Below are 27,746 nucleotides of genomic sequence, written 5' to 3'. Positions count from 1 at the left end.
ATGCAGCAACAAGTACAAGTCAAGAACAATACTTTCACTTTTGCCTTCAATTTGCTGATTTCAATCTTCAGTGCTACATTCTCCCTCTCGGTACTTCTCAGTTCCCTCAAAATTGCAGCTAGTGTGTTCTTCATTTTTTGGGGTATGGGTGGATCATACCACAAAAAAAATTTACAAACCCCACGTTTCTGTATTCACATATATTTCATAGTCAAAATTCAAGCAATAACTCAACAAAATCTAACATTTAGCACACAAAATTACCCCATAATTTCTGCAACCATGAAATCTTCTTGCTGGGTTTGCCTCCGTCCATGCTGTCACGATTCTGCATTGTTCACGGCAGTGGCATTGCACCATTTTGTCTCTATTGTAATATTCATCATTTCCTTCATAAATCAGCCTTTCACTGTCTGCACCATGAAACCCGACACTGACGCTCTTCAGTACTCCATCACTACTTCGTGAGCTTGACCTTGAGGATGCTTTGTCCCAATTCCTACTTGGATGCATTTCGCTGCAGTGATTTCGTCCAGCGCCACCGACCAGATCACATCTCCAGAGTCACTGAGCTTTATCTTCAGTGGTGATAAAAATTACACCGGTAACTTTTTGGTTTTGATTTTTAATTCTGAAGAGGAGCCCCAACAGTGAAGTACCAGAAATGCCCCCGCATAAGTGGTCAATTAGACGTTGAACCGCAATTACAAGGTGGCGCCGCCGCGGAGATCCTTAATTGGAATCGATAAATAAGTGTAGGGTTTAAATTGGCCAAAAAAATTATATAAGGACTAAATTGACAGTAAAAAAAAGTATAGGGACTAAATTGGCCATTTTCCCAAAAAAGTATCCTTCTTTGTTCCTACTTTAAATTATTATAGAAACAAAAAAAGATAAAAAAAAGATACCAATAAAACTTTCCAACGAAAAATTTCCACCTTGAAGTATAAGCTACAGACATCAATGGCTTCGCCTGAGATTCTACTCCAGCAAAAGCCAAAGGCTATATTTCACGGCAAATAAATTCACCTTGGCGACAATTAATTTCCACTCTCGCTGAGATGTTGACTCCCATTTTCCCCTCAAAACCATAGACTGAATTTTCTCCGACTTTACCCCAGGAAAGGAGAAAATGTGCTCTTCTTTATCACCATTTCCCCAATATTTTTCCTCACATTTTCGACTTTTATACCACCATAAACTCACGTCATCATCTTCTTCAAACCCAATTTTTATCAGACCCAGGAATTACAGTAAACCCTTTTATATTTCTGCTGCCGTTGCCCAAAAAGATCTTGACTTTTCATGGATCTCTTCTGAGCAAAATGGCCCAGATGACTATAATGGTTGGGCTGCTGTTGGAGCTCCAGTTAAATCTAGGGAGAGAAAAAAAGGTGTGATTTTTATACTATACACGAGGCCTAATCTTGGGTTTCTTTTGATCCTTTAGAGACTGAGGATACTTGTTTGATTTGCCTTTTACTTTTTTGGTAGTCTTGCTGAGACTTTTGATGATTTGAATTTCTGGGGTTTGGTGTCTTGGTGAATATATTAAATTTGAAGGTAATTATGAGGTGGGTATTTTCTGTAGGTGCTACATTGGTGATGATTGGTGTTGGGGCTTCACTTGCTGCTTTGCTTGGAGTTGTTGCATGTCATTTAATATCAAAGAAAGGTTAACTATTGTTTGCTATTTTCTTTTGCATTAGTTTTTGTTTTGTTTCGGTTTATAGATAACGCATTTTGTTGAAATGTGGTGTACACTTGGCTATTTTAGGTTTCCAGTTTCGGTTCATTGGTCCGTTTAATACTACGCAACGGATCTCATTGCCTTCTAAAACTGAAGAAAAAGCCATTGAAGCCGAAACTATTAAATCTGATGCCTTGAAGGATGAAGCTGAGGTTTCTGAGGGAACTCAGGAGAGTGTTCCTGATGGAGTTGATGACAATGTGCTGATAGGTAAATTCAATTCTCGATGGTAATTTAGTTTTCTAATTAGCTGAGGTTTGGCATTCATATTAGTCTTCTCATTAAGTTTTTATTTAGTAGAACGGCACTGCAATTGGCTGTGCAGAATGTTTAAACAGAAAACTATGTCTATCATGAGGTTGATTTACTTGTCAACAACGTTATCAGTGGGAAGCCTTGAACCATTTAGCGTGAGAACTTGCGATTCTAGAGTTGCCCATTTTTAGTTTCTGATGGAGAACATGGTGAAAAAAGCAAGTTTTTGCTACCATTTATGTTCTTCTTGAGGATGTCTTTTTTTTTTTTTTTTTTTTTAATCTCATCATTCAATGTTGTAGCCATATAAATTTGAACTGTATTTTATCAGAAAAAGGCAAATTATACAAGTGGTCACATAACATCACTCATTTTCACCTGGAATTTCTTGCTTGTTCATAGATGCTAGTGGAATTCTTCTTTTTCTAATTTGAACGATGGTGGCACAAGCATGTTTTTAGTATCACTCTCCTACATGTGAGTGCTGGTTAATTGCAATCTTCAGAGCTAACTGTCATGTATCTTATTCATTGAATTTCCTTTTCAGAACCAAAGAAAAATGCAACAAGACCAAACCGGTTTGGGCGAATTATGGTTTCAGTTGATTCTACCCAACAGGAAGCTATACATATATTGCAGAAACTCAAGGTATGACTGTGGAAGTATTTCGATAAGATGAAGTTTATTGTTCTCGCTGTGCTTATTATTCCCACAGTATTAAAGTATTATACTAATGATGGTTGAATTCTGCCTTGCTTTTGAACGACTGAAAAGAAATAGGCGATTTTTCCCCTGTTTCTTCTCTTTGTGATAGATAAGCTGGAAGCTGTGATAAAATTGTTTTCTGCTGCGTGGCTCTTAATAGTTTTTAGAAGTTGAGATGGTTAATTTTGTAAGATGTTTCATTCGAAGATATACACATGGGTTTGAAGCATTGTCTGCTTAACTGTAATTAATGTGTATAGATCATTGAAGATGATGTCAAAGCAGATGAGCTCTGTACAAGGAGAGAATACGCAAGATGGTTGGTTCAGGCAAATTCACAGCTGGAAAGGTAATGCTAGACCATAATTTGTTTCTTAATTTGGTTTCTAAATGTGTATCGCACAGCTTATCAATCTTTATGTATGAATCTTTTTCTTGGGGATTCATGGTTTTTGATTGCACCATATTAGAGCACTATTTGTCGTTTCAATTGCAGGAGCCAGAGACATCGAATACTTTCATCTGCTTCACTTTCTGGTTCTACAGTTATGGCCTTTGACGATGTGAATGTTGAAGATCCTGATTTTATGCATATTCAGTGTAAGGATCAAACATTATTCCTCTCACATAGTGTGAAAATTTTTCAAGTAAAGAACATATTTTAATGTTTTGATTAAATTCAAACTTCAGGCCTAGCTGAGGCTGGTATTGTAGCAAGCAGACTTCTAGATGGGAACTTTGCTTTGGATTTAAATGACTCAGATGGGCGACGAGGTGTCTTTTTTCTTCCGGACAGGTCCTCTAGTTCCCATCTGTTGAGTTCTTTTATTCCTGTTTTTGCATTCTTATCAACTTGAGAACACTTCATTGAATGACAGATTTATATCACGCCAGGATCTGATTAGTTGGAAGGCCAAGCTAGAGTATGAAGTCATTCCAGGATTAAATGAAGAGGTAGGATAATTATGCTACTTATTACATTTCATTCTTTCATGTGTCCCTCGTGTATTATTTTTTAGGAGAAATGGAAATGAAACTTATGGCATTTCTCTCAGATAAAGTGTGATTTTATTTACAGTTCAGATATCAAGGAAGAACATTGGTTTTCTTGATGTAAGGGACATAAGTTCAGAAGCAATAGTTGATCTTGCCATGGACATTCTGGCTGATGAAAAAAGCATCCTTAGAAGAGTTTTTGGTATCTCTCTCCCTCTCTCTATGCATATGTACAATCATACTTCATGGTTCTTTCACTCTGCCCTTATGGAAAAAATGCACATACTGTGATATGCACTGGCGCATGTACATAAACCGACTCATTTGCTCCTCCTGATTGCTGAGACAAGTGGATGTATTTGAGCCTACAATATTGTGGTGTAGTAAATGCTAAGATGAGGTGTAAACTTGGGAGTTTTGTACATGAACATGGCCAGGATCTTGCAGATAGGACAAAATCTTATACATATATTTCTGTTGCTTTACTCTTGTACTCGTTGGCTTGAATACATTTTCATTTACAGGACAAATAAAGAGATTTCAGCCGAGAAAACCATCAACAAAGGCACAGGCAGCCGTAGCACTGACAAGTGGAAGGATGACAGAATTTGTACGTGCTGAATTATTGAGACTGCAGGCTGAAAATGCTTCAAGACAAACTTCTATGCAAGAAATTAGGTCTGAGCTTCTAGAGAGAGGAGACATTCAACGGTTTTGGGAGGGAAAGATGGAAGAAGAAAGAAAACATGGTTTAGAGGTGGAGAAAGCTTACCTCGCCGCTATTCATGATTTGGAGCAGCAGAAGATTGTTCAAGAAAATGGTCTGCCGGAGCTCTTGAAGCAGAGGGCTGCTTTGGACTGTCAGAAACAGCTTCTTTCTAGTCTGAAGGAAGAGTTTGATGAGATGTCTGAACGTCTTGTAATAGAGAGGACCAAGTATGTGGATGGGAAGAGCAATTTAGAAACTGTACTAGTTGATTTACAGGTCAAATATGAAGGATTACTGGATGCAAAATCAATATTGGAAGCTGAGATAGAAGCTTTGCGAATACTGAGGTATAAAATCTTAAGCTCTTGCTTTTTTACATGTTCTTCATAAAATTGAAAGTGGTAGATTGTGAATTTCTACTCTAGTGTTTCATATATTTTAGATGGAAATAACTTTTCATATATGAGTGGTACTGTTTTTGGTCAAAGTGCTGTAGTAGTTAGGAATTGTGGAATGCATGTCAAATTAGTTTGCAAACCATGGTTGCAGGTCCTGGATTGACGATGAAGCGAGGAAAAGCCAAGCTCGAGCTAAGGTTCTTGAGGAAGTTGGACGAAGGTGGAGGTGGGACCAAAATCATAAGTCTGGCTGCTGAAGTAGCATTAATTGCTACTTGAACTCGTAGATTGCCTATTACTGCACGGTATGCTTAATTGGAAAAGGTGCTTGGTAGTCTTCGCATGAAGTGGAGAACCTATGTCATGGTTTGTCCTTGGTGTATTGCTTGTCGTAGTTGTAGGTTGGTACCCATGCATAATGATCTGTTTCAAAATGAGTTGTCAGCAGATAATTCAAAGACGGGATTGCAAAACTTTTTGAGGTGCTTTCGTTTCCTTTTACAAAATTTTGCTTCAGGCGAGCTCCACCATGAGATGCGGGCATTTTGTTGTAGCGAACGAGGGTCAGAGAACTGCAGAAAAGATGTACCAATTTAAGCAGTTGAAAAATTGTAATTTTGTGAATCTGAATGATTGTCAAAGTGGCGAATGTGGCCTTGTTAACAGTAATACTCTCTTTTTATGATGCTTGAAGTCTATACACTGACTATAATATGAACGGTGGCTGGATATTTATTTGACCCGCATGAGCAATGCTACGCAATTTCTGTCTAGTATTTGGTACATGATAAAATGGCACTGGATATGAAGATGTGTGGAACAACTAAGAATAATTGATTGATGAACCATGCTTCATCTTCTTGTTATGCCAGCATCCGTCTGATATTTACATTTTTTAAGATGCAGGACGAGTGCTTCTTGCTAAACAGGCAACCAAACATTGCTAGCCTTTGTTGCCTTGCATAGAAAATGGAAGTAGACGCCATGCCATGCCATGCTTTTAAGCAGAATTTATTTGGAAAGCATGGCATTACTAGAGTGAAATTTCGTCCTAACCAAAAGAAAGGACAATTCAAGTCTTCAGAAAGTAGATTTTCTGAATGATGACATGCTCCTCAGGGTGGGCAATTTGTACCTAATTAAATTAATGCAGTTTTGGATTAACACTGGAATTAAACAAATGTACAGCGATTCAATATCTTTGTAAGCATAAACACGATGTTTGTAAACGGCTGGTCGGACAGCATAGGACAAGTTATGAAGGTGGTTGTGGCTTCAGGCTTTGCTTTGCCCCCTCTTTTAACCTATAGCATCCGAGTGACTCATTCCGGAGTAACCCAATACTGAGTTCCGAGTCCCGAGCGGCTCAAATCCCCGTTCCCGCGCGAAATTTAACTGCCGCCTTTTACACTAGTTCGGATTCTGCTCAGCTAAAAGCTACTAGCAGTTGAAGGTGTTAACCTAGTACTACTACGAACTTTCATGCTACTTACGTTTGCAATCTGGAGGAGTACTAACATTCCCAAAGCAACTCCTCAGTTTACAAGAAATTACTATTTATTCTCCTCTTGCAAGTAACAAGGTATTCTTAATAGTTCCTCTCCTTGCTCAAGGACACAGCTTTATGCTTCTTTTTCATTAGATAAGCTTGAGAATTTTACATCTTAATTTGTCCTTTCTTTTCTGTTATGTTCTTGTTCTTTTTTTTTCCTTTAGTTCTTTTAATAACTGGGGCTCCATGGATATCTAGCTTAATGTCCTTGCTGCTTCAACTGTGACGAGCGGATTTTTATCTGTTCTTCCGCGTATGTTAAGATTGAGAAGCATAAAATGATGAATTTTTAGTGTATTTGAAAGTAAAACCAGGAAGAAAAAAAACACTACAGAAATTAGACAGACAAAAGGCAAAATTAAAACATTGGCGGCTGGTGGGGCGGTTAAGGGGTGGGGTTTGTTTGAGTGATGAAACAGGAAACTGGGGAGCAAATGGAAGTCATACTTGGCATGAGGAAGAAAGGCATGTCCTACTTCTACTTGTGTCACTTAGGTCAAATTTTGAGCTATTAAGCAAACAAGACTGGTGGTCCACCCAAAACTCCTAAATCACTCTTGGGATATAAATTGGTTTTATCAATTTTTGTCCTAGACTTAAATGATTGTTTGTCATCCAACTAGAATTTCAGTGCCCATTACTCTGAACCACTAGTGCTTTGGATAATAATTTGGCTTTTATTGGGGCGGTGGGACTTGTGTTTGTGATCCAAATTAACCCAGATATTTTTTTTCCTTTTGAAAAAGCGTTCTCATCAAGTTTTCTTGATTTTGGTTGTTGATACTTTATAAAAGTTCCTTTTTTCTTTGTTTTTTGTTTGCCTTTTGTCTTGGATCAGATAGCCATTGACTTAATCCTTGCTTTCTTGTTTTCTTGAATTGTCAAAACAATGCCTCATTGTTTGGCATTTGACGCATTACAAAATCTTCATTGATATTTCCAATTGGAATGTACGGTTTCTTTTCCTCAAACCAGGAAAAGCTTCTTACATCTATGACTATCAGCCATGTTTTAGAGCTTCCTTGGATTTGTCACATCTGAAGAAATACAGGGAAAAATCCCAAAATTTGTGGAAACATGCGAGTTAGTTTATTGATTTGAGGTTGAGGGGGGGAAAAAGGACAAAAAGGCAAACATGTGGCAAAAGGTCAAGTTCCCTAGTGGAATACGTAAAGTTTGGGTTAACCTGGCTTCTCTTGGCTAATATCATCCATACGCTCCAATCCATAAGCATAGGTAGGGAATGTGCAAGTATCAGCCTTACCTTAGCAAACATACAATTTCATTCACCCTGAAATATGTGAAGGGCCAAAATTAAGCATGCCTTTTTGTACATATGCTCTACCTTGGGTCCACCTATTGATGTAGCTCCTTAGTTATAAGTGGTTTATCACACTTACTAATTTCTTGATTTTACATAATGAATCCCAGATTTATTTTGTGCGCCTTTTAACCCTAATAGTAACACATCATTTCAGCTGAGTGTGGCTTTCTGAGATTAGTCAGATGGGTAGCATCAGTTGGTTATTTTGACTTGTATGTAATGGAGCTGAGCTGCTGAAGGCCAACCAATTAACTTGGATAACTGCCAACAGGATGTTTATAGCATGGTACTAGAGACAAGACAGAAACTAGAAAGACTTTTTATAAGTAAGATAACTGGCAGTGAACTTGTGCAGTAGTTATTTACTTTCAAAATTACTGTGCCTTGGGCCTTTATTCAATCTGTCCATTGCTTATTTAACAGTTCATCATCTTCTTCAAAATAGGCCAGAAAATTGGACACGCCTGTTAATAGAATTTCAATCTTCTTGGACAAAGAATAACCACTAGATATTGGTGGTTCCTGTAGCTCTTAGGATTACAGCTGGTATATGGTCTATTATCTGGAACTTTTAAAACATACGAACTAGTTTTTTCCTGTGAAGGGTCAAAAAAACATGATAAGATGATAATGTTGCTGATTTTGAGATAAGAGTATTCATTTAGAGAAAAAAGTTTTCAGGAATTTTCTGTGGTACCTTCCCTAGTCTAATTTTTCTTGAAAAGTTGCTGCTGGATACCTTGATAGAATTTTAAATTAACTTGGCATTTTGCCTCGGCTGCTCTTGCCTAAGTTTATAGATGGTTTGATTGTGAGCTATGGATGTGGGGACAAATGGGTGGAGGACAGTCTGAGAATTGGTCTGTGTTGGTAGATGAGTGGAAGTTTCGGTACTTTCCATCAACAATTCCTACATGATAGTCAGGTTAGGCTTTTTGGTTGCTGCTTCTGTTGCAGCCTATGCGGTCAGGCAGATTAATGTCCAAGCAGGAAAGCCATCGTCTTCTCTAACCAAGGGTTCAGGTAATCTGTTCAGTGGCTTAGTAGTTTTTCACAGTACTTTATTTTACTCAGTGACAATTATAAGTTTGTCACATATGCTGAATTCACAAGAGCAATAAAGGTGCTTTCCACATAAGAGCTTTTTACGAGCAAAGCTACAATGAGCTTCTTAAAGCAAAGCTTTGTCCAAATATGGCTTTCAAATGGACTACTTCCCTCATTTATCGAATTATAAACTTTATTTCTGTTTGTGAGTTTGACCTGGATTGCGTTTCTTGTATCTTTGACTGAATGAAATGGACAACAGAAAGGGGAAATGATCAACAAGCTTGGAGAGAAGGGAAAGACAATGAGCAGTCTCCATATTCCAATGATGGCCTCAAAGAGGTGGTTGTAAGTACTTTGGAAAACCTAATATTTTAATCTTATAGTACTATAGTTTCTTGCAGAAAAATTAGTACTTGTCTTTCTCTATGACCATCAGTAAGCAAAGGATTCACTTAAATTTAGAATTTATTCAGGTTTTAGGTGATATGTGTATGTTTAATGAATTGCAGGTTGACAAGCAGGAGGAGGAAAAGGAGGAAGTTAAGTTGATCAATGGCATCATAAATCCTCCTCCAAGCATTCCATCCAATATTGAAGATGAGATTTTGCCTGAATTTGAAAATCTTTTATCTGGAGAAATTGATTTTCTATTACCCAGTGAAAAGTATGATACAGCAGCAAGCTCCAAGGCAGAGAGAGACAGAATCTATGAAAATGAAATGGCAAATAATAATAGTGAGCTGGAACGATTACTCAACCTAGTTAAAGAATTAGAGGAGAGGGAGGTGAAGCTTGAAGGTGAATTGCTGGAGTACTATGGGCTAAAGGAACAAGAATCAAATATTGCCGAGTTGCAGAAACAACTCAAGATCAAGACTGTGGAAATTGACATGCTGAACATAGCAATCAACTCTTTGCAGACTGAAAGGAAAAAACTTCAAGAGGAGGTCTCTCAGGGAGCTTCAACTAGAAGAGAGCTAGAGATTGCTAGAAACAAAATCAAAGAACTGCAAAAACAAATTCAACTTGAGACAAACCAGACAAAGGGCCAGCTATTGCTGCTCAAGCAACAAGTTAGTGGACTTCAGTCAAAAGAAGCAGAAGCCTTCAGAAAAGATGCTGAAGTTGAGAACAAGCTTAAAGCTCTAAAGGAGTTGGAAGTGGAGGTTATGGAGCTAAAGAGGAAGAACAAAGAGCTTCAGCATGAAAAGAGGGAGTTAATTGTTAAACTGGATGCTGCAGAAGCCAAAGTAGCATCCCTTTCTAACATGACAGAGGTAAAAGTTTCAGTTCTTTCTTTTGCAATTACGGTGACATAATTGGCCTCTGTTGTTTCTGCTCAGATTTTTTTGTTCACCTTCCAAAAATCATGTCACTGTTAAATGATCTCACCAGTTTATTTATGTATGCTTCTGCAGACTGAAATGGTTGCGCAGGTGAGAGAGGAGGTCAATAATATGAGGCAAAAAAATGAAGACCTTCTAAAACAAGTAGAAGGACTTCAAATGAATAGGTTCAGTGAAGTCGAAGAGCTAGTGTACCTTCGTTGGGTCAATGCATGCTTAAGATATGAGCTCCGTAATTATCAAACACCCTCTGGGAAAATATCAGCTCGTGATCTCAGTAAGAGTTTAAGCCCAAGATCACGAGAGAGGGCCAAACGGTTGATGTTAGAATATGCAGAATCAGAGCGTGGACAAGGGGACACAGACCTTGAAAGCAATTTTTCTCACCCTTCATCTCCTGGAAGTGAGGATTTTGATAATACTTCCATTGACAGCTCAATGAGTAGGTACAGCAGTCTCAGTAAAAAGCCCAGCTTAATTCAAAAGCTCAAGAAATGGGGCAAAAATAAGGATGACTCAAGTGCTCTTTCTTCGCCAACAAGATCTTTAGGAGGCAAATCTCCAAGCAGGGCCAGTATGAGCGTCAGACCAAAGGGTCCTCTAGAAGCCTTGATGCTGAGGAATGCTGGTGATAGTGTAGCCATCACTACTTTTGGGACAGCAGAGCAGGACCCTGATTCTCCTGAAACTCCTGCGCCCTTGCAAATTAGAACCCAAGATGGCTCACTTAATTCCGTTGTATCATCTTTTCAGTTAATGTCAAAATCAGTTGAAGGTGTTCTTGATGAGAAGTATCCTGCTTACAAAGATAGGCATAAACTTGCCTTAGAGAGAGAAAAGAAAATTAAGGAGAAAGCAGAGCAGGCAAGAGTTGCAAGGTTTGGTGACACTTCAAGTTTCAAGCCAGACAGAACTACGTCAATTACTTTACCCCCAAAACTTTCTCATATAAAAGAGAGAACATCCATTTCTGGTGATTCAAACGAGCAATCTAATGATAGCAAGGATGATTCTCAAACAGTAAGCAAAATGAAATTAGCTCATATTGAGAAGCGAGCTCCAAGAGTCCCCCGTCCACCTCCTAAAGCATCATCAGGTGCTCCTGCAGATTCAAATAAGAATGTTCATACTGGAGGTGCTCCACCTCCTCCACCAGGTGCTCCACCACCTCCACCGCCACCTGGTGGACCACCTCGTCCACCTCCTCCCCCAGGATCACTTCCTAGAGGAGCAGGAAGTGGAGATAAAGTTCATCGTGCTCCAGAAGTTGTTGAGTTCTACCAATCACTTATGAAACGTGAGGCAAAGAAAGAATCGTCACCACTGATTTCTTCCACATCAAGCACATCAGAAGCAAGAAGCAACATGATTGGGGAAATAGAAAACAGATCATCATTCCTGTTAGCTGTATGTAAAAATCTCTTCTTTGTTTTTTGGTTGATCTATGTGCTGAATGCCAATTCTAACGAGTGTGTTTTTCTAAAATCAGGTAAAAGCTGACGTGGAAACTCAAGGTGATTTTGTCCAGTCATTGGCAACTGAAGTCAGAGCAGCCTCATTTACCAACATAGAAGATTTGGTGGCCTTTGTCAATTGGCTTGATGAGGAACTATCCTATTTGGTAACTTCTTTTGCTAAAATTTTACAAAGTTCCTACTTGTGAACATTAGATCAGAAACTACATCTGCAGCATAGAGGACTCAGATATATGTACCTGTCATGCCTACATTTGAAGATCAAGAATGTAAACATACATAACGAGGCAAATTGTGCCTGATTACATTGCCTATGTTTGCTAGCAGACTCTGAAGAATAGTGATATACTCATCTAGGAAACTCCTTATGAGCATTTAACCCCATGAGCCTGTCATAGTAAATACCTGGATGTTCTTGCCATGTCAAAACTTGTTCGTATCTTATCTATATGCTCGGTCTTTCTATTGGAAAGGTTGATGAGCGAGCAGTTCTGAAGCATTTTGATTGGCCAGAAGGGAAAGCAGATGCTCTGAGAGAGGCAGCCTTTGAATATCAGGACCTAGTGAAGCTGGAGAAGCAAGTGTCTACGTTTGTTGATGATCCTAATCTTCCTTGTGAATCTGCTCTAAAGAAGATGTACAAATTACTTGAGAAGTAAGTACACGGTTATTTATTTAGCATGTGAATCAACTCAAAGTACTTTCAAACTTGTGGATATTTTAGCCTAATCTGCTTTTTTGTCTTTCTGAATCTTGCACCGTGCAGAGTTGAACAGAGTGTTTATGCTCTATTGCGCACAAGGGACATGGCTATTTCTCGTTATAAAGAATTTGGAATTCCAGTTGACTGGTTGTCTGATACTGGATTGATTGGCAAGGTATGAGGAAAAGAACAAAAACAAGTAATGGTATAGGGGCACGGTCCACCTCTGATGAAAAAGAAACAGGATTATTTGTTCTATTGATGTTTGTCTGATAAATGTGAAACTTCTCTAATATAACAGCATCTCCTAGCTCATGCTTACCCTCTGCAGAAGCACACTCTTTACGCACTGCATATGTTTCTTCATTTATGACAGGCTGAAGCAATATTCATGATGAAAATTCTGATACTTTTGCTGCATTAAAGAAAGTTAAACAAAGTTCTCTCATTTGCAGATAAAGCTCTCATCGGTGCAATTGGCACGGAAGTACATGAAACGTGTAGCATCAGAGCTTGATGCTATGAGCGCACCAGAGAAAGAACCAAACCGAGAATTTTTAGTTCTACAAGGGGTTCGTTTTGCTTTCCGTGTTCATCAGGTAACTTCCAAAGATCCTCTTGCATATGTTGATTTGACATTTTTATAAAACGTTCATATATACAACCAAGGTAATAGGCATTCAAGTGGTTTTATGGATTATCTGGTCCTTGTGTTAGTATACAAAGTTCCCATTCTCTACCTAGATACTTTCTTTTTGGAGTTAAAAGCAAGTTACTACACATACTAAGTAACAACTTATTTCAGTTTGCTGGAGGCTTTGACGCTGAGAGCATGAAGGCATTTGAAGAACTGAGAAGCCGTATTCAGCAGACAGGAGAAGACAAGAAGCCTGAAGCATGATAATCAGCATCTTTTTCTTTTTTTTTTAATTCTACTTCTTGATTTTTCATCTGTATACTTTGTCATTTCTTTATGAAAATGTAGAAAAAAAAAATTGCCTGCATCGGATATTGTGCAACTAGCAGGGCTGTCAATAGGAGAAGTACTACTAAGATAGAGCTAGATCCTAGAGATGTAATATGAGTTATTTTGAAGTTACTTGAGAATTTACAGAAGCAAAGGAATAGAGATGTTTCAATTCTAATTATGTGTTTGTGATGTATGCTACAGTTTCAACTTTTTTTTTATTTGTAATGCTCTTCCAGTATACTGCTTCCAGCAGCAGAAAATTTTCCAGTAATGCCCAAAGAGTAGGACTAACCGATCATATCAAAATCATAGCCCAAAAAAAAAAAATTAATAATGTTCCCAAAGATACTTCCAAATAGAATTGTAAGATTTTGGACAAGCTCCATTTGACCCATTATTATATCATGGTTTAAGTTCAAGGTAATAAGTTTAATCAGGATTAATCTTTCGTGCACTAATAATGTATATATTCACTGTTGAATGCATAACAATTAATCTAAATTTAAATTTAAAATTCAGTTTTACATATGTAATATGCATCCCACCTAATAGTATGTACACGATCAATATTTATAAAATGAACTCCTTTAGTAACTCTTCTTCTGAAATAAAAAGATACTGCAGAACCTCGTGCACAGTATAGTTACACAAGTACCGTGTACTGTGTAGAAAGATCGTACAAGCACATAAAATAGATGTATGGATCAATGGCGACCTTAACTAGGAAAAATGGGGTAAACTGCAATCAAGCTTTGATTAAAAGAAAACATATATTTCGTAAACAAATGGCAATCATGATTTGCTACTAAATATTTCAGTCATATTGAGGTGAACCGCCATAACAGGTTCTACACCTCTCTACCGCATTGTGATCACTAGATTTCTGTCTATAAACTTGGCACCTCCAACTTTCCCTTGAATTTGAGAAGGCAATTGAATGACTCGTCTTTGATCACCAGCTTCAACCAGAAGTTCAGATCCTCCCCTGAACTGCATTCATAAGAAAAATTTTAAACACATAAATGAGTACGTTCTCAATTCTCATAGGAAACATACACAAACAGATCATAAATCATGAAAAGGTACTTTGATGCCATGTTATCAATCATCATGAATTACCCCACCAAGAAAAATTATTGTAAGGAGGCAAGTTATAAGGATGACAAATGATTGTCAAAATCTTGAAAGAAGTCCACTGCATGCTATTTTAGACCTAACTGTTGTCAAGCTCTAACTGAAATATTGAGTCATCCCTTGCTAGAAATATGTAATCTAGTGACTGTTCTTCTTGGTGCTTAATTAAGCAATGTTCTATTTTATGTCCCCAATCTTTTAAACTTTTCTTTTTCTTTCCAGCTTCATTCAAAGCAATCGCTCCAGTCAGGTTTCTACCTCATCAAGATGATTCGTGTACCAGGATCACTTTCGTGAAACCTCATTGATCACAAACAAGAAACAGAATATGTGACTATCAGCAAAAACCAAAGCAATTAACAATGGCATTAACGTACTTGAAATAGCTTGATTTCTGACTTGTCGAAGCCAGGCATGAAAAGTGTGATTGATTTGTTGCCTGGATCAAAGGTAACTGGTGGAAAGATGGAGGTCTGTTTACTCATCAAGTTAAGAAGCTGCCGTGCATCTTGACTTTGAGCATTCACCAAAACCTCATTCCAATTTGGATGGGCACTCATTGAGAGATGTGGAATAGAAGCAAAAGGCAATGGTGAAAAATCCTTTGCTGTAGCTGTTAATTCTGCATTTGGTGATGCAAAGGCAAAAGCACCTGAAACCTGCACACCAGCTTGTATGGCACATCCCCAGTAGCGTAGTGCAGACATTACAGAGAGTTGGCTATCTTGATTCATAACAATGTAACAGGAAAACTTTTGCAGCTTTTGAAAGAAAGCAGAACCTCTCTGCATTGCACATAGCCATTGCAACTTTTACAGTAGTTCTCATATTGCTAAGGCCCAACAAAAATCAATTGAAAACACATACCTCCAATGTCTTTTCTAGGTGATCCCACACTTCTGAACTCAATTGTACATTAGCATTGGCACCTCCACTACTAAAACTCAATGCTTCATCTATAAGTCTCAGAAGAGAGGGTCCTGCCAACCTCCCTAGGTCAGTCTTTTCAGCCAATTTACGCAAATATTTCAAGTACAATCTGCACATGAGAATAGATAAGATCAATATAATGTCTATTTTTCCATTTTCTTTTCTATTTCTTTGGAGAGAATGATGACATGGTGAGGGCTTCTCAACCTTGCTTTGCTGGTTGCACCGATCATCCGAATAACTTCCTCTGTGCTTATACCATCAAGTACAACAATGTCAAATTCATCTTGTTGACCTCTCCCCTGACTTGTATTCCTCAAAAATCCCAAAATCCTTCCAAGTGCCAACATGGAAAATATAGAATCCATACCAGGAAGTACACCTAGCTCTTCTCCGACTACCTACTACATAATGAAAGGACAAACCATAAACAACAACAACAATAGAAGAAACTTAGAACTTTCTGAGATTTGACGTTGTTACAGCACAGAACCATTTTATATACCCACCCCTTCAAGAGTTCCTTGGGTCAAATTAAGATGAGCATCAGCTTCCTTCATTCGATTCAGAGGTTCAATAAGCATCTGCAGTTCGGATTGGTTCATTTTCAAGTAGAAATTAAGTTATGTTGGAACCTTAAAGTCGCATGGAAGGCAAGGGAAAAGGGTAGAAGGACAACACACTTTAGTAGTTTGCAATCTAACTGCAGAAAGGTTGTTGTTGCATTTGATAGGAGATGTTCCAATCTTACAATTTAGGAGATGGTCAGCAGTAGGGTCCTGAGATTGTATCACCAAGCATGTTTTCAGACCTTCCATTGCATAATGCTGAGCACCAACAAAACAACAGTTAACAATATATAGTAAGAAGACCGTGCTTCATGAAACATGATGTGTCCAAACATCAGCTTAAATACCATATAGTTTATGAAGAACATAAAAGGCCAAGTTGTGATGATATGCTCAAAAGCACCAGCAAATTTCAGAATAAACCCATAAGCCTTAGGCACTTAACATAATAAATTCTATGAAATGTCAATAAGAACTCACTCCAGCATATCTCTTCCCGTTTAGTTCTTTGCACCAATGACACAAGAAAACTATGGTTGGAAATGAAGTTTTCTCGCTGTTTTTATATAAAGTTCATATTTTTATTTTTCAACATATGCTCGGTGCCGGGGTACAGTGTATGGAACTTCCCTAGTAATCAGTAAAAGAAGAAAGTAACAACAAACTCATCATGATTTGAATCTTTTACACGATGTACTCCGCTAAAGATACTGTAAGCTGAATTTTGATGGTTATCTGATCTAAAATTAGAAGACAGAACCTTTCAGACCTCCATGAAAATTGATTCTACACCAATTTCCAGCCCTGTAATTGTCTCAGTAGTTAAAATTCTTGGACACATAGAGCCAAATTTTCCAATAAAAAAGGGCAGATCAAGCAGCAGTTCAAGGATAACTCAGCATATTACACTGGCTAATGGCAATTAAAAACTTCGCTCCAATTTCAAGAAACTGACATTCATTAACAAGAAAGACATCAGCAACATTCGGAGCACAAAAATCAAAATCCAAGTATCAAAATCTTCAACACACAGATAAACAAGTAAAAAAGGGGAAAAAAAAAAAGGAAAGGAACATTGGATACCTGAGCAGCAAAGATGGCAGAGGTGGTTTTACCAGAACCCCCTTTGCCCAAAAAGGTCACCAATTTTGTGGGTTTATCTTTATCATTTTGAGCTATGGTGACAGCTCTGTATCTTGAATTTCTTTTCACTGTTCTGATTGAAGTGTCTATGCCATGAAATGTAGAGGAATCTGGGATTATAAAGTTGGATGATGACAACGACAATGCTGAAGATAATGGTGAAAGAATTGGAGCTGTCGACAAAGCCATTTCTTTCTCTCTTCACGTTCGAGGCACCTAAGTGTGTGACTATGTGATAATGTGAGAGGTGGTGTGCACAGGTTGCGAAGGGAAGTGAGGGAAGGCAAAAAGGCAGGGTCAAGTTTGGAGGGGAGGTGCGATGTTAGAAAGTTGGTTTGGTAATTGGTTTGCTTAGGCTTAACTTTTGGAGTTTAGGAAAACAGAGAGAAGAAAAAAATAAAAAGGAATATTGAACACATTCAGTATTATGATTTTATGATTTAAACATTTTACGAGTAAAATTAGTATTTTGGAAAGGCTCACTGTTAATTCGAACTTTCGTTGCATTTCTCTCCACACTTCGAGAGAAAATTTTTCAATCAATCTATCCTCCAATTTTTTTTTTCTATTTTCTCTTCTTTTCTTTTCTTTTCAAACTCCCAAACAAGAAAAAAAAAATTATTTAAAGTTCCCTTCTTTTCTCACCAAATCTCAACTCCCAAACTGAGCCTCAGGAATTTAGCCAATTTTGGGAGGTAAGTTATGCATTTTTCAGACGGCATTTTCAGTGACAGACGGCATTTTCAGATTTTCTTGCTTTCAAATTTCAAGTATTACTTTACTTCTTTCCTTTCATTATTGTGAAGTGGGTTTTTTTTTTTCTTTTTTCCCCTTTTGTTAATGGGGATGGTGTACATTGTTTGGATTGCATTTTTCTGGATTTTTGTAAAAAAATTACTGTAAAGATTTGAAATATGTGAGGTAAAAGGTAATAGGGAAATGTATTCACGGAAAACGTAGTAATTTTTCTGAGTAAAATCACTTTCCAAACAAGGCCAAGAAAAACAAAGTCATCCATACACCTTGAACATGTGATACGTATAGTAATAATCGCAACACATATCAAGGCCTGTGTACATTTACCTTCCATCTAAAGTAAGTCAGTTCCAAAGATTCAGACCAAAACTCATTTTGGTGTGTTTCTAGTTTGTTTTAATTTTTGCTACATTTTTCAATGTCGAATAAGAAATTCAAAGAATGCAACATAAGTGTACAATTTGGAAACAAGAATTCCAATACAAACTTAATTATGGAAAGGAGGACCTGAGTTCTTATTGGGATTTAGGATCACTAAATTCATTTTGTTAGAATAATTGGAAAAAAAAAAAAAAGATGGTTCGATGAACTCGTTTAACGTTGTAACATTAGAAATATGTAGTATTTGGCTGTTGAACTGCTAATTTGTACATGGAAACAAACAAATTAAAAAAAAAAAAAAAAAAAAAGCTTTTGCAGATTTCTTGCAGCAGGAAAATTAAGAAGAGTATCTTTCGACATGCATGGCCCTAGGTGATCTGGGAAGCTCAGAAATCCTATTTCCATGAGAGTCATAAAAAAGAACACCAGAAAACTCCGGGGGCTGGCATTTCTCACCCATCAAGATTTTCTTCTGCCACAATCCACCTTCACCAAATCCTTCACCGGGGTTGGCAAAAATCCCACGAGCTTCGGATTCTCCACGATTATTTCCCTCCGGATGATCAGCCGCGTTGTTGATATTTGTGATGGTCTTCTTGGGGAGCAGCAATGGTGATATAGGTGAAAGTTTTGAATCGGTACTATTCTCAATAGTACCATTACCAGACTCTCTAGCAAGCATCTTGGAATGTCTCGCGCAAAGCGCCACAAGAACTGATGCTGAAATGAACAATCCTATTGCTAATGGTAGAGAGCAAAAGTTTTCATGATTAGTCACATGTATTGGCATTGGACGGACCATTTTTTGTCAATGGTTGAATATGGATGGAAAGGAAAGAGGGGATGCTGGAAAAGGAGAAGGAATTCGTGAGGGATGGAAATGGTATGGAATGGATTTTGCGACTTTATACATGGGAATGGCTTATTTTACTCTATGGTAGCAGTTGGGTTTTGGCCTGTGGGAAAGGATGATGTTTTTTCAGCCGTATTGGTTAAGGGGGTTGTAAATTACTAGTAATTCAATCAATTATTCAAAGCTGGTAAATTTTTTTTTTTCGGAGACGATAAATCTAATCTATCCTACACTAAGAGGAAGGGGGCGGATCTAAAGAGGTCCAGAGATAACTCGGAGGGGACTGAACCACCACCGGATCAGATAAGGCACAGCACACCCTTGCCTCCCACCCCACCCCACCCACTAGGTGGTGGCCACTGAACCAATGGCCAGTGGTTATTCAAAGCTGGCAATGGTTAGAGGGATATTCTCTTATTTCAATTTTCAAGATTAGGTAAGTCAGCTTTTATAAAGTATTGCTGAAAGGTGCAAAAGAAATTCATTTCACTATTTGTGGCATTAATTTTGTGCCGATCTGCTGATGACAGAAATTAGGATAAACTTGGATTGCCGGGAGCATTTACATGATCATATGATGATTACATATGTTCTTCTGCAACAAACAATTTCAAGACTACTACTTCAATGTTATTTTAAGCTTGAAGATTGGACAATAACTTTCTACAATGGACAACTAGCTAGAGCATACCTTTTAAACCTTACCTAGAAATGTGCCCAAAAAAATTCCAGAAAAATGCAATTAAATAGGCTATGAGCGAGGACCGAGCTAGGGTGGTTGTTGAGTCAATTCCAACTCTGTGATTGCAATTGCATGCATGTCAAGGGGTGAGGAGCCTAACCAATTGTCATATACTTTTATGCCTTTCTTGCTCTTTTAATTTGTAAAGTGGATAGTTTTGGTTGGTTTGGACATTAAACTGTTAAAGAAGACAAAAACATTTTTTCAAAAACTCTTGAATTCAAACGCAGAATTTGTTTTTTTAGTTGTGCATTGACTTTCTAAGTAGGAATTCCAGACTTGTATTAACACTGAGAAAGAGTAAAATGCTCTCGATCGGTTGTATTGTTCATCAAATTTATGAAACTTGGTGCTTTACTGTATCATTAGTTGTTCTGGGATGTCCGGTGAAACATCGGTTTCTACTGAATTGTGATTTTATGCAGAAAAATTGTTACGATTTTCGTGAATATATTTTTTAATTAATTGTTTACCTTACATACAACAAATTATTATAATACATTTTTCTACAAAAATTCATAAAAATAACAATTCAAATGGGGTAATTATTATGTTTTGACACCTAGAGTTGGTCTAATGTCTTATGTGTTGACATTGCAGACCCCAACTCTTCTTTCCATGGTGGTTACTACGTGCGTCCATGTCACCATGAAATAAAGGATGATTTGTCCTTGCATTTACTGTAAAATAATTCTCAAATCTAAATGCGCGTTGGTTCTTTGAATTCAGCAGAAAATAAAGGTCAAATTTAATTAATATGTTATCAAATGGAATCTATTTATGATCGAAACGATGGAAAACTTGATTGAGTTATTTAGTATTAATTAAGTCCATTGAGAAACATGACCTTGTTTAAACGAACTAATTGATAGTATCTTGTTACTTCAAATAAACATCATAAATAATTCTTTGGGAAAATTTCAGAAACCTCCCTTGAGGTTTTTAACAATTTCATTTAGCTCCCTCAAGACTTTAAAAATTACACATATCTCCCTTATCATTTAAAATGACAATACTGCCCTTAAATATTTTAATGAAATTTCCTTGTTTGGTATGCTTATACTTAGAATGACTTTTAAAATTACTTTTCATTCTTTTTCCTTCTTATTCCTTTTTTTAAAATTTTTTGCCAATAAAATTATAGAACTAGCACTATTACATCTAGTTTCTATTGTAACTAGGGCCTGTTTGGAACCTGAGTTTTTTGGGAGTTTGTCTAAAACTTTACTGTAGTGCACTGTAGAAGTTTTTGAAAAAATTTTGTAGAAGTTTTTGTAAGGTGAAAAACTTTTTTTTCTTTTTCTCTTTCTCTTTCTCTTTCTCTTTCTTTCTTTCCTTTTTCTTTTCTTCTTCTTCTTCTTCCCCGTTACCTCCGCCACCCCAGCAGCAACTCCACCAATGCCACCTCCCGCCACCCATCTCCTCCCTTTCCCCTTCTCCTCCCCTCTCCCCGTCACCTCCTCTGCCCCGCCTTCCCCCTCCCCCCGCCACCACCTCTGCCCCGCCTTTCCCCTCTGCCCTGCCACCCCCCGCCTCCCATGTTCCCCTTCCCGCTTCTCACCATCTTTCTTTTCTTTATTTTTTTTTCACAGAGAGGTGGGGGAGGAAATGGGGGAGACGCAGAGAGAAAAAAAAAGACAAGAGGGGAGGATGGCAGGGGAGGAAGAGGGGGAGAGGGAAAAAAAGGGGAAAAAAAAAAGAAGACCGGCACGGGCACCAGCATCAGAAATCGGCGTCGGAGCCGGCGACGGAGGTGGTGGTGGGGGAGGAAGAAGAAGAAAAGGGGAAGGGAATTTTTTTTTGTTGTGTTTTGGATATTTTAAGTGTGTAGATAAAAAACTTTAGAAAGTTTTTTGGGGTTCCTGTAGCAAAAGTTGTTAAAAAACTAGTAGCTAAAAAACTTGGTAAAAAATTAGGGTGCCAAACAGGCCCTAAATGTCGAATGAGTGATTTTTTTTATGAGTTAACTTATATGTAATCCAATGTTTTGTTGATTTTTATATTTCTATTTTTGGTATTAAATTTAACAATAAATAAAAAAATTTGACCCAAAACCACTACTAAATTATGATAATCCCACTACTTGAAAATTTTTTTATAAACTCCAAATGAATTATTTCAACATTTTCTTTTATATCTTATAAATCTAAATCCATAATAAAATACCATCAAAAGTATCCTATCATAGTAATAAAATTATTATTATTATAGTTGTTTATCAAATAGTAGATATGGACATAAAAAATTTGGCACCTTTTCCTTATAATTATATTAGATAATCTTATAATTGTATAAAAAAAATAAATTAAAACTCATTGTACAGGGGCATTTTGGGGTATTCATTTAAAAATTTGACAAAGTCAATATTATTTTAAGGTTTTCTTACTAAAACTATCAAATCAAGGGAGGTAGGTGTAATTTTTCAAACCTGAGGGGAGCTCAATGAAATTGTCAGAAAGCTCAGGAGAGGTTTCTGAGATTATCCCTAATTCTTTATGGAGAGGATTATGTAGCTTTACAAATATAGGTGAAATTGTAGTAATTGATTAGCAAACTTAAATCGGTCTACACCTCTCATGATTTGGATTAGACAGCTAATTATTATCTCTAATTCTGATTCAACACAAAGCAATTCATTAACATCTTGTGACTAACAACTTGCTAGCGTGTTGCCTGTTTCAGGATTTGAATCCTGGGACAAGCAACTGGAGATTGGAGGGTGAAATAAAAATTTGTAACTTTAGCTTTTCTCATTCATGATGATGATGATGATATAGTACCTCTACTTTTAGCCTAGTTAGAGCAATTAATATAGGAATTCATGAATGTCTAAAGTTGCATAATTAAACACCATCAATTCGGTTTGGTCATTGTCAATCATAATCTAGAATCAGTATGAAGCTCAAGCACTCATTTCATTCAAGAATTAGCACTTAGCTACTGTCTAATAAGGGCTAAAGCGGCAAGCACTAATTAAAACTTTTAGACACTAAATTTAAGATGTAAGATGAAACCGTCAAAATTTGGGTATTTCAAAGGTGCAAAAAGTCATTAGGTCTCGTCAGAGTAAACAGCCACCTGCACCTGCTTTTATATCCCTGTCCCCTTAGAATAATGATTTCCGTCTTCTTGGTCATAATTTAACATATTTTGCTTTGTACATTTAATCAATTTATGCTAAAACTCACCTGAGAAGGAGGGCAGGACCAAAATTAGTGGATGAAAACGTGCCGCAGCGAGGCGCTTCTGTTGTCCATTGAAGGCCCAGCAACACGCGTCCGGCTTGAAAGCGTGGAATTGGAGTTTGCAGCCGTCAGGCCCGTCACGTTGGAGTCGGCCATAGTTTATATCCCATTGACCTCAAGAAAAGAAAGCGTGTGATGCAAACATCGCTTTTACAGATCGTGACTTCGTAAGCACAAGGCACGTAATTTTACATGCTAGATGCTAAAGGGAAACCTTAACCGCAGCAATTATAACAACAAAAGCTAATAACTATAAGGATAAGGATCATAATACTTAATAATAACATATGGCAGGCATTCTTAGTGGACAAAAATTTACGAGTTGGATTAGAAAATTAAAAATAAAAATAAAAGGCGTGCTTACCTTTTTCTTTTTTTTTTAATTGAAGAAGTGAGGAGAGGATGGAAAAAATTAGAATTCAGAATTATTACATATTGAAATCTCAACCTTAATCACTAAACTAAACGTGAAAAAATCTCCTCGATCGGCTAAAAGTGTGCTTACCTCTGTTGATTTTGAATCAATTGTTGGTTAGGTTGTCAATTTTGATTACAAATTATAGGCTTGTGTGGCCTAAAATTTTGTACGTTTGAGAGAGAAGTTTGAAAAGCAAGCAGATCAATCACGCGGTAGTCTGAAAATTCATAAGCGAGCCTTTGAATTTTTTTACATTTTTCTTCTTTTTAAAGAAAATAATTAGAAATTTGACTTCATTTTCACTTATTAGACCAGTAATTCATAATCTATTTCATATCCAACATGAAGATAAATCTCGTGGAAGGTTAATTGTAGAGAAAAATGGTAATAAAAGAAGGGGACAAGCAAAAGATTGTGCAAGACACAATACTGCGGCATGAGGGAAGGTTATGTTAAATGGTAAGGTGCGAGGGATGGTAAATAGGAGGTTTCGAAGTTGAAAATAAAAGTACAATATCATGACGATTTCTTTAGTAAAACCCAGATCATTGCAAATTAAGGAGTATTTTCAGGATTGGTCTTTTCAATGTAAGATAAATCAGAAGTAATTAAACAACACAACTATACAACCATTTTTTATTTAAAAATGAATTTAACCTCATTCAATCTAAAAACCGCGGATCCTATGGTCATTTTACTGTTGGAAAATTTTGATTGCAAATTAGTCGAAATTTATTTCATGACATCGATAAAGAATTTGTGACTGCAAATTGTCAAAATTTATTTCGTAACCACCACAACAATGACACTCAAAACTTTCAAATCCTCAAAACGCTCTCAGAAAAAAGGGAAAGAAACTATTGAATGAAAAATGGCAAAATTAATTAACTAACTTTTTAGAAGAGCTTGACCGCTCATAACTTACCTGCCACTACTGATTAGTTTATTTGGGGGACCCACCTCACCGTCAACAATAACCAAACTCCCCATCCGGCACCGGCAGCCAGCCAAATGAATGTTGCTCAATTTCTTCAATATCACTTTATACATCCACCATAATAAAGTGCAATACATTGCAATGGATGGTTTATCCTTTTTCATGTTCGCTTTTCTCTTTTTTTTTTTTTTTTTTCATTCAAATGCCTGGATTATATCTATGGACCTCATTCTTTTTTCATATATATTGCTCTTTATTTTAGTACCTAAAACGATAAAAAAAAAATAAAAGGAAAAACCAACTGAAATGAGTCTAAACTAAAGTGTCTGATTGAACTCAGAACTGCCTTATAATGTACATTGAAGATTGAACAACTTTGGTGCGTAAGAAAGACTATTAATTTGTATGTTGAGCAATCCTCTAATGTGTATTAAATTTACTTAATGTGAAGACTTGGAAGGACAAATTATAGTCCTCGTTGAATAATGATCACTTTGTGGTGAACTTCTTGAAAAGGGCAACCAAAAAAAAAAAAACCTAACAAAATAAATCTGGTACTTTGGGTTGGAGCAAGATTCGAGTACAAACTCCATATATATATATATATATGTATATATATATATAGCCCAGCGAGAGACATGGCAGATTGGCAATAACATACAAATACAAAAACAAGTCGATCCATCACGTGCATCTTACCATTCCTTCATACTATTCTTCAAAGAAAGCAAGCCTTCCAGACTAACCAACTTCATTAATAATTCTAATTATGGAGTTAGCTAAGTATCAATTCATTCATTGTGCCGTGCCGTCACAGCTACTCATCAATTCGTTCATTGCAAAACAACAACATTGTGACCGACCAAAATGGAAAGGAAAACTTTGAAAAAACGAAAATATGCAAGTGAAGAAAAGAAGGGAAACAAAAAAAAAAGGGACATTATGAAACATCATATCCCACTATCAAGCATGTTATTGATATTGATGGCCTAGCTAAGATAAAAATCAACCATATAAAACAAATTATATTTAGTTGCTCGGATACATTTACATATTAAAGCTGACTAATTAAATCATCATATATCAAACCTATAGTAACTAACCATTTTCTTGTATGATCGCTGCTGGCTTTTCTTTTCATTCACATAAATTGCCCTCCATTCCTCAATGGTGCAAAGGGTTTGGACCGGTTGGGACAAGACGTTTTTCAGCTCCATACCGAGGATCGATTTCGTCTCCATCGCTGGGCGGCACCCGGTCATCCGGTGAGCGTCTCCGCTTGTTATGGTGGCTTTTAAGAAATGGGGTGAAGTCAAACTTGGTGCTTGCTAGTGCTTTTCTATGGATCAAGGGCTGATGATGGGATAGAGACGATGGATGGCTGATGGCATCATAGTTGTGGATGTTCATGAGGCCGCGGTACTCATGAAACCATAAGAACAACATGGAGAGGCACAGAATGAGGTAGATTAGCACGTGAGAAATCTTCATGTTGGAAGAGGAGGAGAAGAAAGGTGAGAAGAGGAAGCATGGAGTAATGAAAATGCAGAGAAAAGATGTGAGGGACTATAAGGAGAAGGGTTTTTAGTAGATTGAGAAAATTTCAAGGGTTGACAGCTCGAATCTAGTGGACAAATATAAGACGATTTCTTGAGCTACGTACGAGGGGAGGGTTGAAAATGGAGGGGGCTTGCTTGCTTACATGTGAGCCTTGTGACAGAGTGAGCTTATTAATTTGCTAATCTAATAGTAGTATTTAATGTAAATGCGTATGTGTTTGTGGGAGAAAGAGAAAGAGAGACAAGGGGGGGCGGCAAACCCCTATTCCCAATAAATGTTCCTTAGATTTCAAGGAATATAAGAGTCATTATGTGGATTGTCAAACACTGAATTAGATAATATTTGAATTTTCATCTGGGGCTATGATTTTTCCTTTTCTTTTCCTGCTTTTGGGAGCTGAATTCTTCATTAGTTTAATGAAAATGTCAACTTCTGCATGTACGTGTGTGGATCGATACTGTTTGAGTGCATAGCACAGCACAGACTTAACCCAACAAAAAAAAAAGGGTTTAATTTATGGAACTCACAAGAGGGTGGGAAAATGGGGAGTGGGGAATATGCCATCCATGTTTTCTTTCAACCAAGCAATCTTTCACTGTTTGAGAAAGTGATGACGATCATTCGCAATGTTGTCTGTAAAAGATCTCAAAAGAGAGAAATGGAAGATTATCTACACTTTCAGGATTTATTTCAATGTCTAAGTAAAGATACGATCATGTTCAGTGCTAAAAGGTGAGGTGCATTATCTGATAATGGACTAAAGATTTAGAGGAAATCTCATTGCTAAGGATGTTTAGGAAAAAGATGGATCCCTATATATGGCACCTACTGAATATATATAGTTCAGATTACCAAATCCGTGATATTTGAATGATGTGAATAGAAGAAATTGCAGCTAGGTGGGAAGGAGAGGCCAAAGGTTAACTTTTCTCTTTTTTACTGGTTTGCTGAAAGGCAAAGGTTAGCTTGATAGCATCACTTTACCAAGGGATATAATATATAGCATTACATACAAGTATATGGATACAACTAATTAGTTGTTACAATGCAATTTGAACTTGAGATTTTTGCATCTTAACCTTTCTGCCTTAACCCTTTTATTATTTCAATAGAGCATCATAAAGGTGCAATTCAGAGATTCTTGTGGACGTTTTGCAAGTAGATTGAAAAACTTCTACAACATCTCTAAAAGGTCAAAATTTGTCCTTCATCAATGTTTTTTTTTGTTAAAAACCCCCTTAGTTTGGTTTGGGTATGATGACTTGGGCAAATTGAATGAAAAAAAGTAATTAAGTTAAGATGTATGCAATTTTTGTATATATGTTCTCCAAATAATTAACCTTTTATGTACTGACAAATTAAGTAACGCTGTCACATGAGAGCATTAAGATGCAAAGCACATTACACATCTACTAATTGTTTTTACAAGTAAAAATATATCGAGTTAGCAAAATTAATATTCAACAATGGCAAAGATAGTAAATCTTTTAATTTTTTTCAAAATAGCTAGCACATTGTTACGTAAAAAATGATCTCTAAAATAAGAAGAGTAGAAGTGACTCATGTATTTGATCAATCTGTAATATAAAGCATAGGAAACATTTTACTAATGCTCGATTACTCTTCATGTTCTGAGGACGTTACATAATCTTTTCATTATCAAATTTATGAAATTTATATTTTTCCTGATAAAAGACTAGGAAAGATTAAACCTTTTCTAAATTAGTAAAGAAAAAAAAAATTTTGTTGACAAAATATATCGGGTGAAATAAAATTTAAAGAAAGACATTGGCTGACCAGTCCAGCCTTTGACAATGTTTTTTGATTGGGCCTTTCGGCCCCGAA

General features: G+C 36.9%; 4 protein-coding genes across 6 annotated transcripts; 2 read left to right on the top strand and 2 right to left on the bottom strand.

Annotated features, from left to right (window-relative positions):
* Window positions 1–903: 903 nt before the first annotated feature.
* On the top strand, window positions 904–5,553 carry LOC113716866 (uncharacterized). Its single transcript, XM_027241397.2, has 11 exons — window positions 904–1,394; window positions 1,592–1,675; window positions 1,778–1,960; window positions 2,553–2,653; window positions 2,971–3,059; window positions 3,207–3,310; window positions 3,401–3,506; window positions 3,589–3,664; window positions 3,794–3,908; window positions 4,231–4,762; window positions 4,965–5,553. Exons 1-11 carry the CDS (start codon window positions 1,133–1,135, stop codon window positions 5,068–5,070), a joined length of 1,758 nt encoding a protein of 585 aa, XP_027097198.1. The 5' UTR covers window positions 904–1,132; the 3' UTR covers window positions 5,071–5,553.
* Window positions 5,554–6,150: 597 nt separating this feature from the next.
* LOC113716865 (protein CHUP1, chloroplastic-like) lies at window positions 6,151–13,408 on the top strand. 3 transcript variants are annotated; one of them, XM_072071659.1, is made up of 10 exons: window positions 6,151–6,395; window positions 8,483–8,712; window positions 8,999–9,084; window positions 9,249–10,016; window positions 10,158–11,492; window positions 11,575–11,706; window positions 12,034–12,215; window positions 12,327–12,438; window positions 12,719–12,862; window positions 13,069–13,408. In XM_072071659.1, exons 2-10 carry the CDS (start codon window positions 8,604–8,606, stop codon window positions 13,162–13,164), a joined length of 2,964 nt encoding a protein of 987 aa, XP_071927760.1. In that variant the 5' UTR covers window positions 6,151–6,395; window positions 8,483–8,603; the 3' UTR covers window positions 13,165–13,408. The 3 variants fall into 3 exon arrangements, with proteins under 3 accessions (XP_071927760.1, XP_071927761.1, XP_071927759.1); XM_072071660.1 differs by lacking the exon at window positions 6,151–6,395 and having other exon boundaries at window positions 7,896–8,712; window positions 8,999–9,078; XM_072071658.1 differs by lacking the exon at window positions 6,151–6,395 and having other exon boundaries at window positions 7,898–8,712.
* Window positions 13,409–13,963: 555 nt separating this feature from the next.
* Window positions 13,964–17,349, bottom strand: LOC113716222 (ATPase GET3D, chloroplastic-like). Its single transcript, XM_072073038.1, has 7 exons — window positions 16,950–17,349; window positions 15,981–16,124; window positions 15,807–15,881; window positions 15,505–15,698; window positions 15,235–15,406; window positions 14,745–15,152; window positions 13,964–14,223 (listed from the first exon to the last, which is right to left on the bottom strand). The coding sequence occupies exons 1-7, from the start codon at window positions 17,196–17,198 to the stop codon at window positions 14,092–14,094; spliced, it is 1,374 nt and encodes a 457-aa protein (XP_071929139.1). The 5' UTR covers window positions 17,199–17,349; the 3' UTR covers window positions 13,964–14,091.
* Window positions 17,350–18,483: 1,134 nt separating this feature from the next.
* LOC140021417 (uncharacterized) lies at window positions 18,484–18,948 on the bottom strand. The gene has a single exon (XM_072072179.1). It carries the CDS (start codon window positions 18,946–18,948, stop codon window positions 18,484–18,486), a length of 465 nt encoding a protein of 154 aa, XP_071928280.1.
* Between the last annotated feature and the right edge of the window lie 8,798 nt (window positions 18,949–27,746).

Source organism: Coffea arabica, chromosome 11e (genome assembly GCF_036785885.1).
Source record: "Coffea arabica cultivar ET-39 chromosome 11e, Coffea Arabica ET-39 HiFi, whole genome shotgun sequence".
Taxonomy (NCBI): Eukaryota; Viridiplantae; Streptophyta; class Magnoliopsida; order Gentianales; family Rubiaceae; genus Coffea; species Coffea arabica.
Note: the sequence above shows the minus strand (reverse complement) of the source record. Positions and strands in the feature narration are given on the sequence as shown.

Bases quoted from the DNA above. Each gene is read 5' to 3' on its own strand.
- LOC113716866 (XM_027241397.2), top strand. From the start codon at position 1,133: ATGTGCTCTTCTTTATCACCATTTCCCCAATATTTTTCCTCACATTTT. The intron at 3,311-3,400 runs GTAAGGATCAAA...TTCAAACTTCAG, and splicing joins TGATTTTATGCATATTCAGT to GCCTAGCTGAGGCTGGTATT. The intron at 4,763-4,964 runs GTATAAAATCTT...CCATGGTTGCAG, and splicing joins GAAGCTTTGCGAATACTGAG to GTCCTGGATTGACGATGAAG.
- LOC113716865 (XM_072071659.1), top strand. From the start codon at position 8,604: ATGATAGTCAGGTTAGGCTTTTTGGTTGCTGCTTCTGTTGCAGCCTAT. The intron at 8,713-8,998 runs GTAATCTGTTCA...AATGGACAACAG, and splicing joins TTCTCTAACCAAGGGTTCAG to AAAGGGGAAATGATCAACAA. The intron at 12,439-12,718 runs GTATGAGGAAAA...TCTCATTTGCAG, and splicing joins ATACTGGATTGATTGGCAAG to ATAAAGCTCTCATCGGTGCA.
- LOC113716222 (XM_072073038.1), bottom strand. From the start codon at position 17,198: ATGGCTTTGTCGACAGCTCCAATTCTTTCACCATTATCTTCAGCATTG. The intron at 15,699-15,806 runs GTGGGTATATAA...ATTATGTAGTAG, and splicing joins CCCAAGGAACTCTTGAAGGG to GTAGTCGGAGAAGAGCTAGG. The intron at 15,407-15,504 runs GTTGAGAAGCCC...TCTCATGTGCAG, and splicing joins GGTGCAACCAGCAAAGCAAG to ATTGTACTTGAAATATTTGC.
- LOC140021417 (XM_072072179.1), bottom strand. From the start codon at position 18,948: ATGGTCCGTCCAATGCCAATACATGTGACTAATCATGAAAACTTTTGC.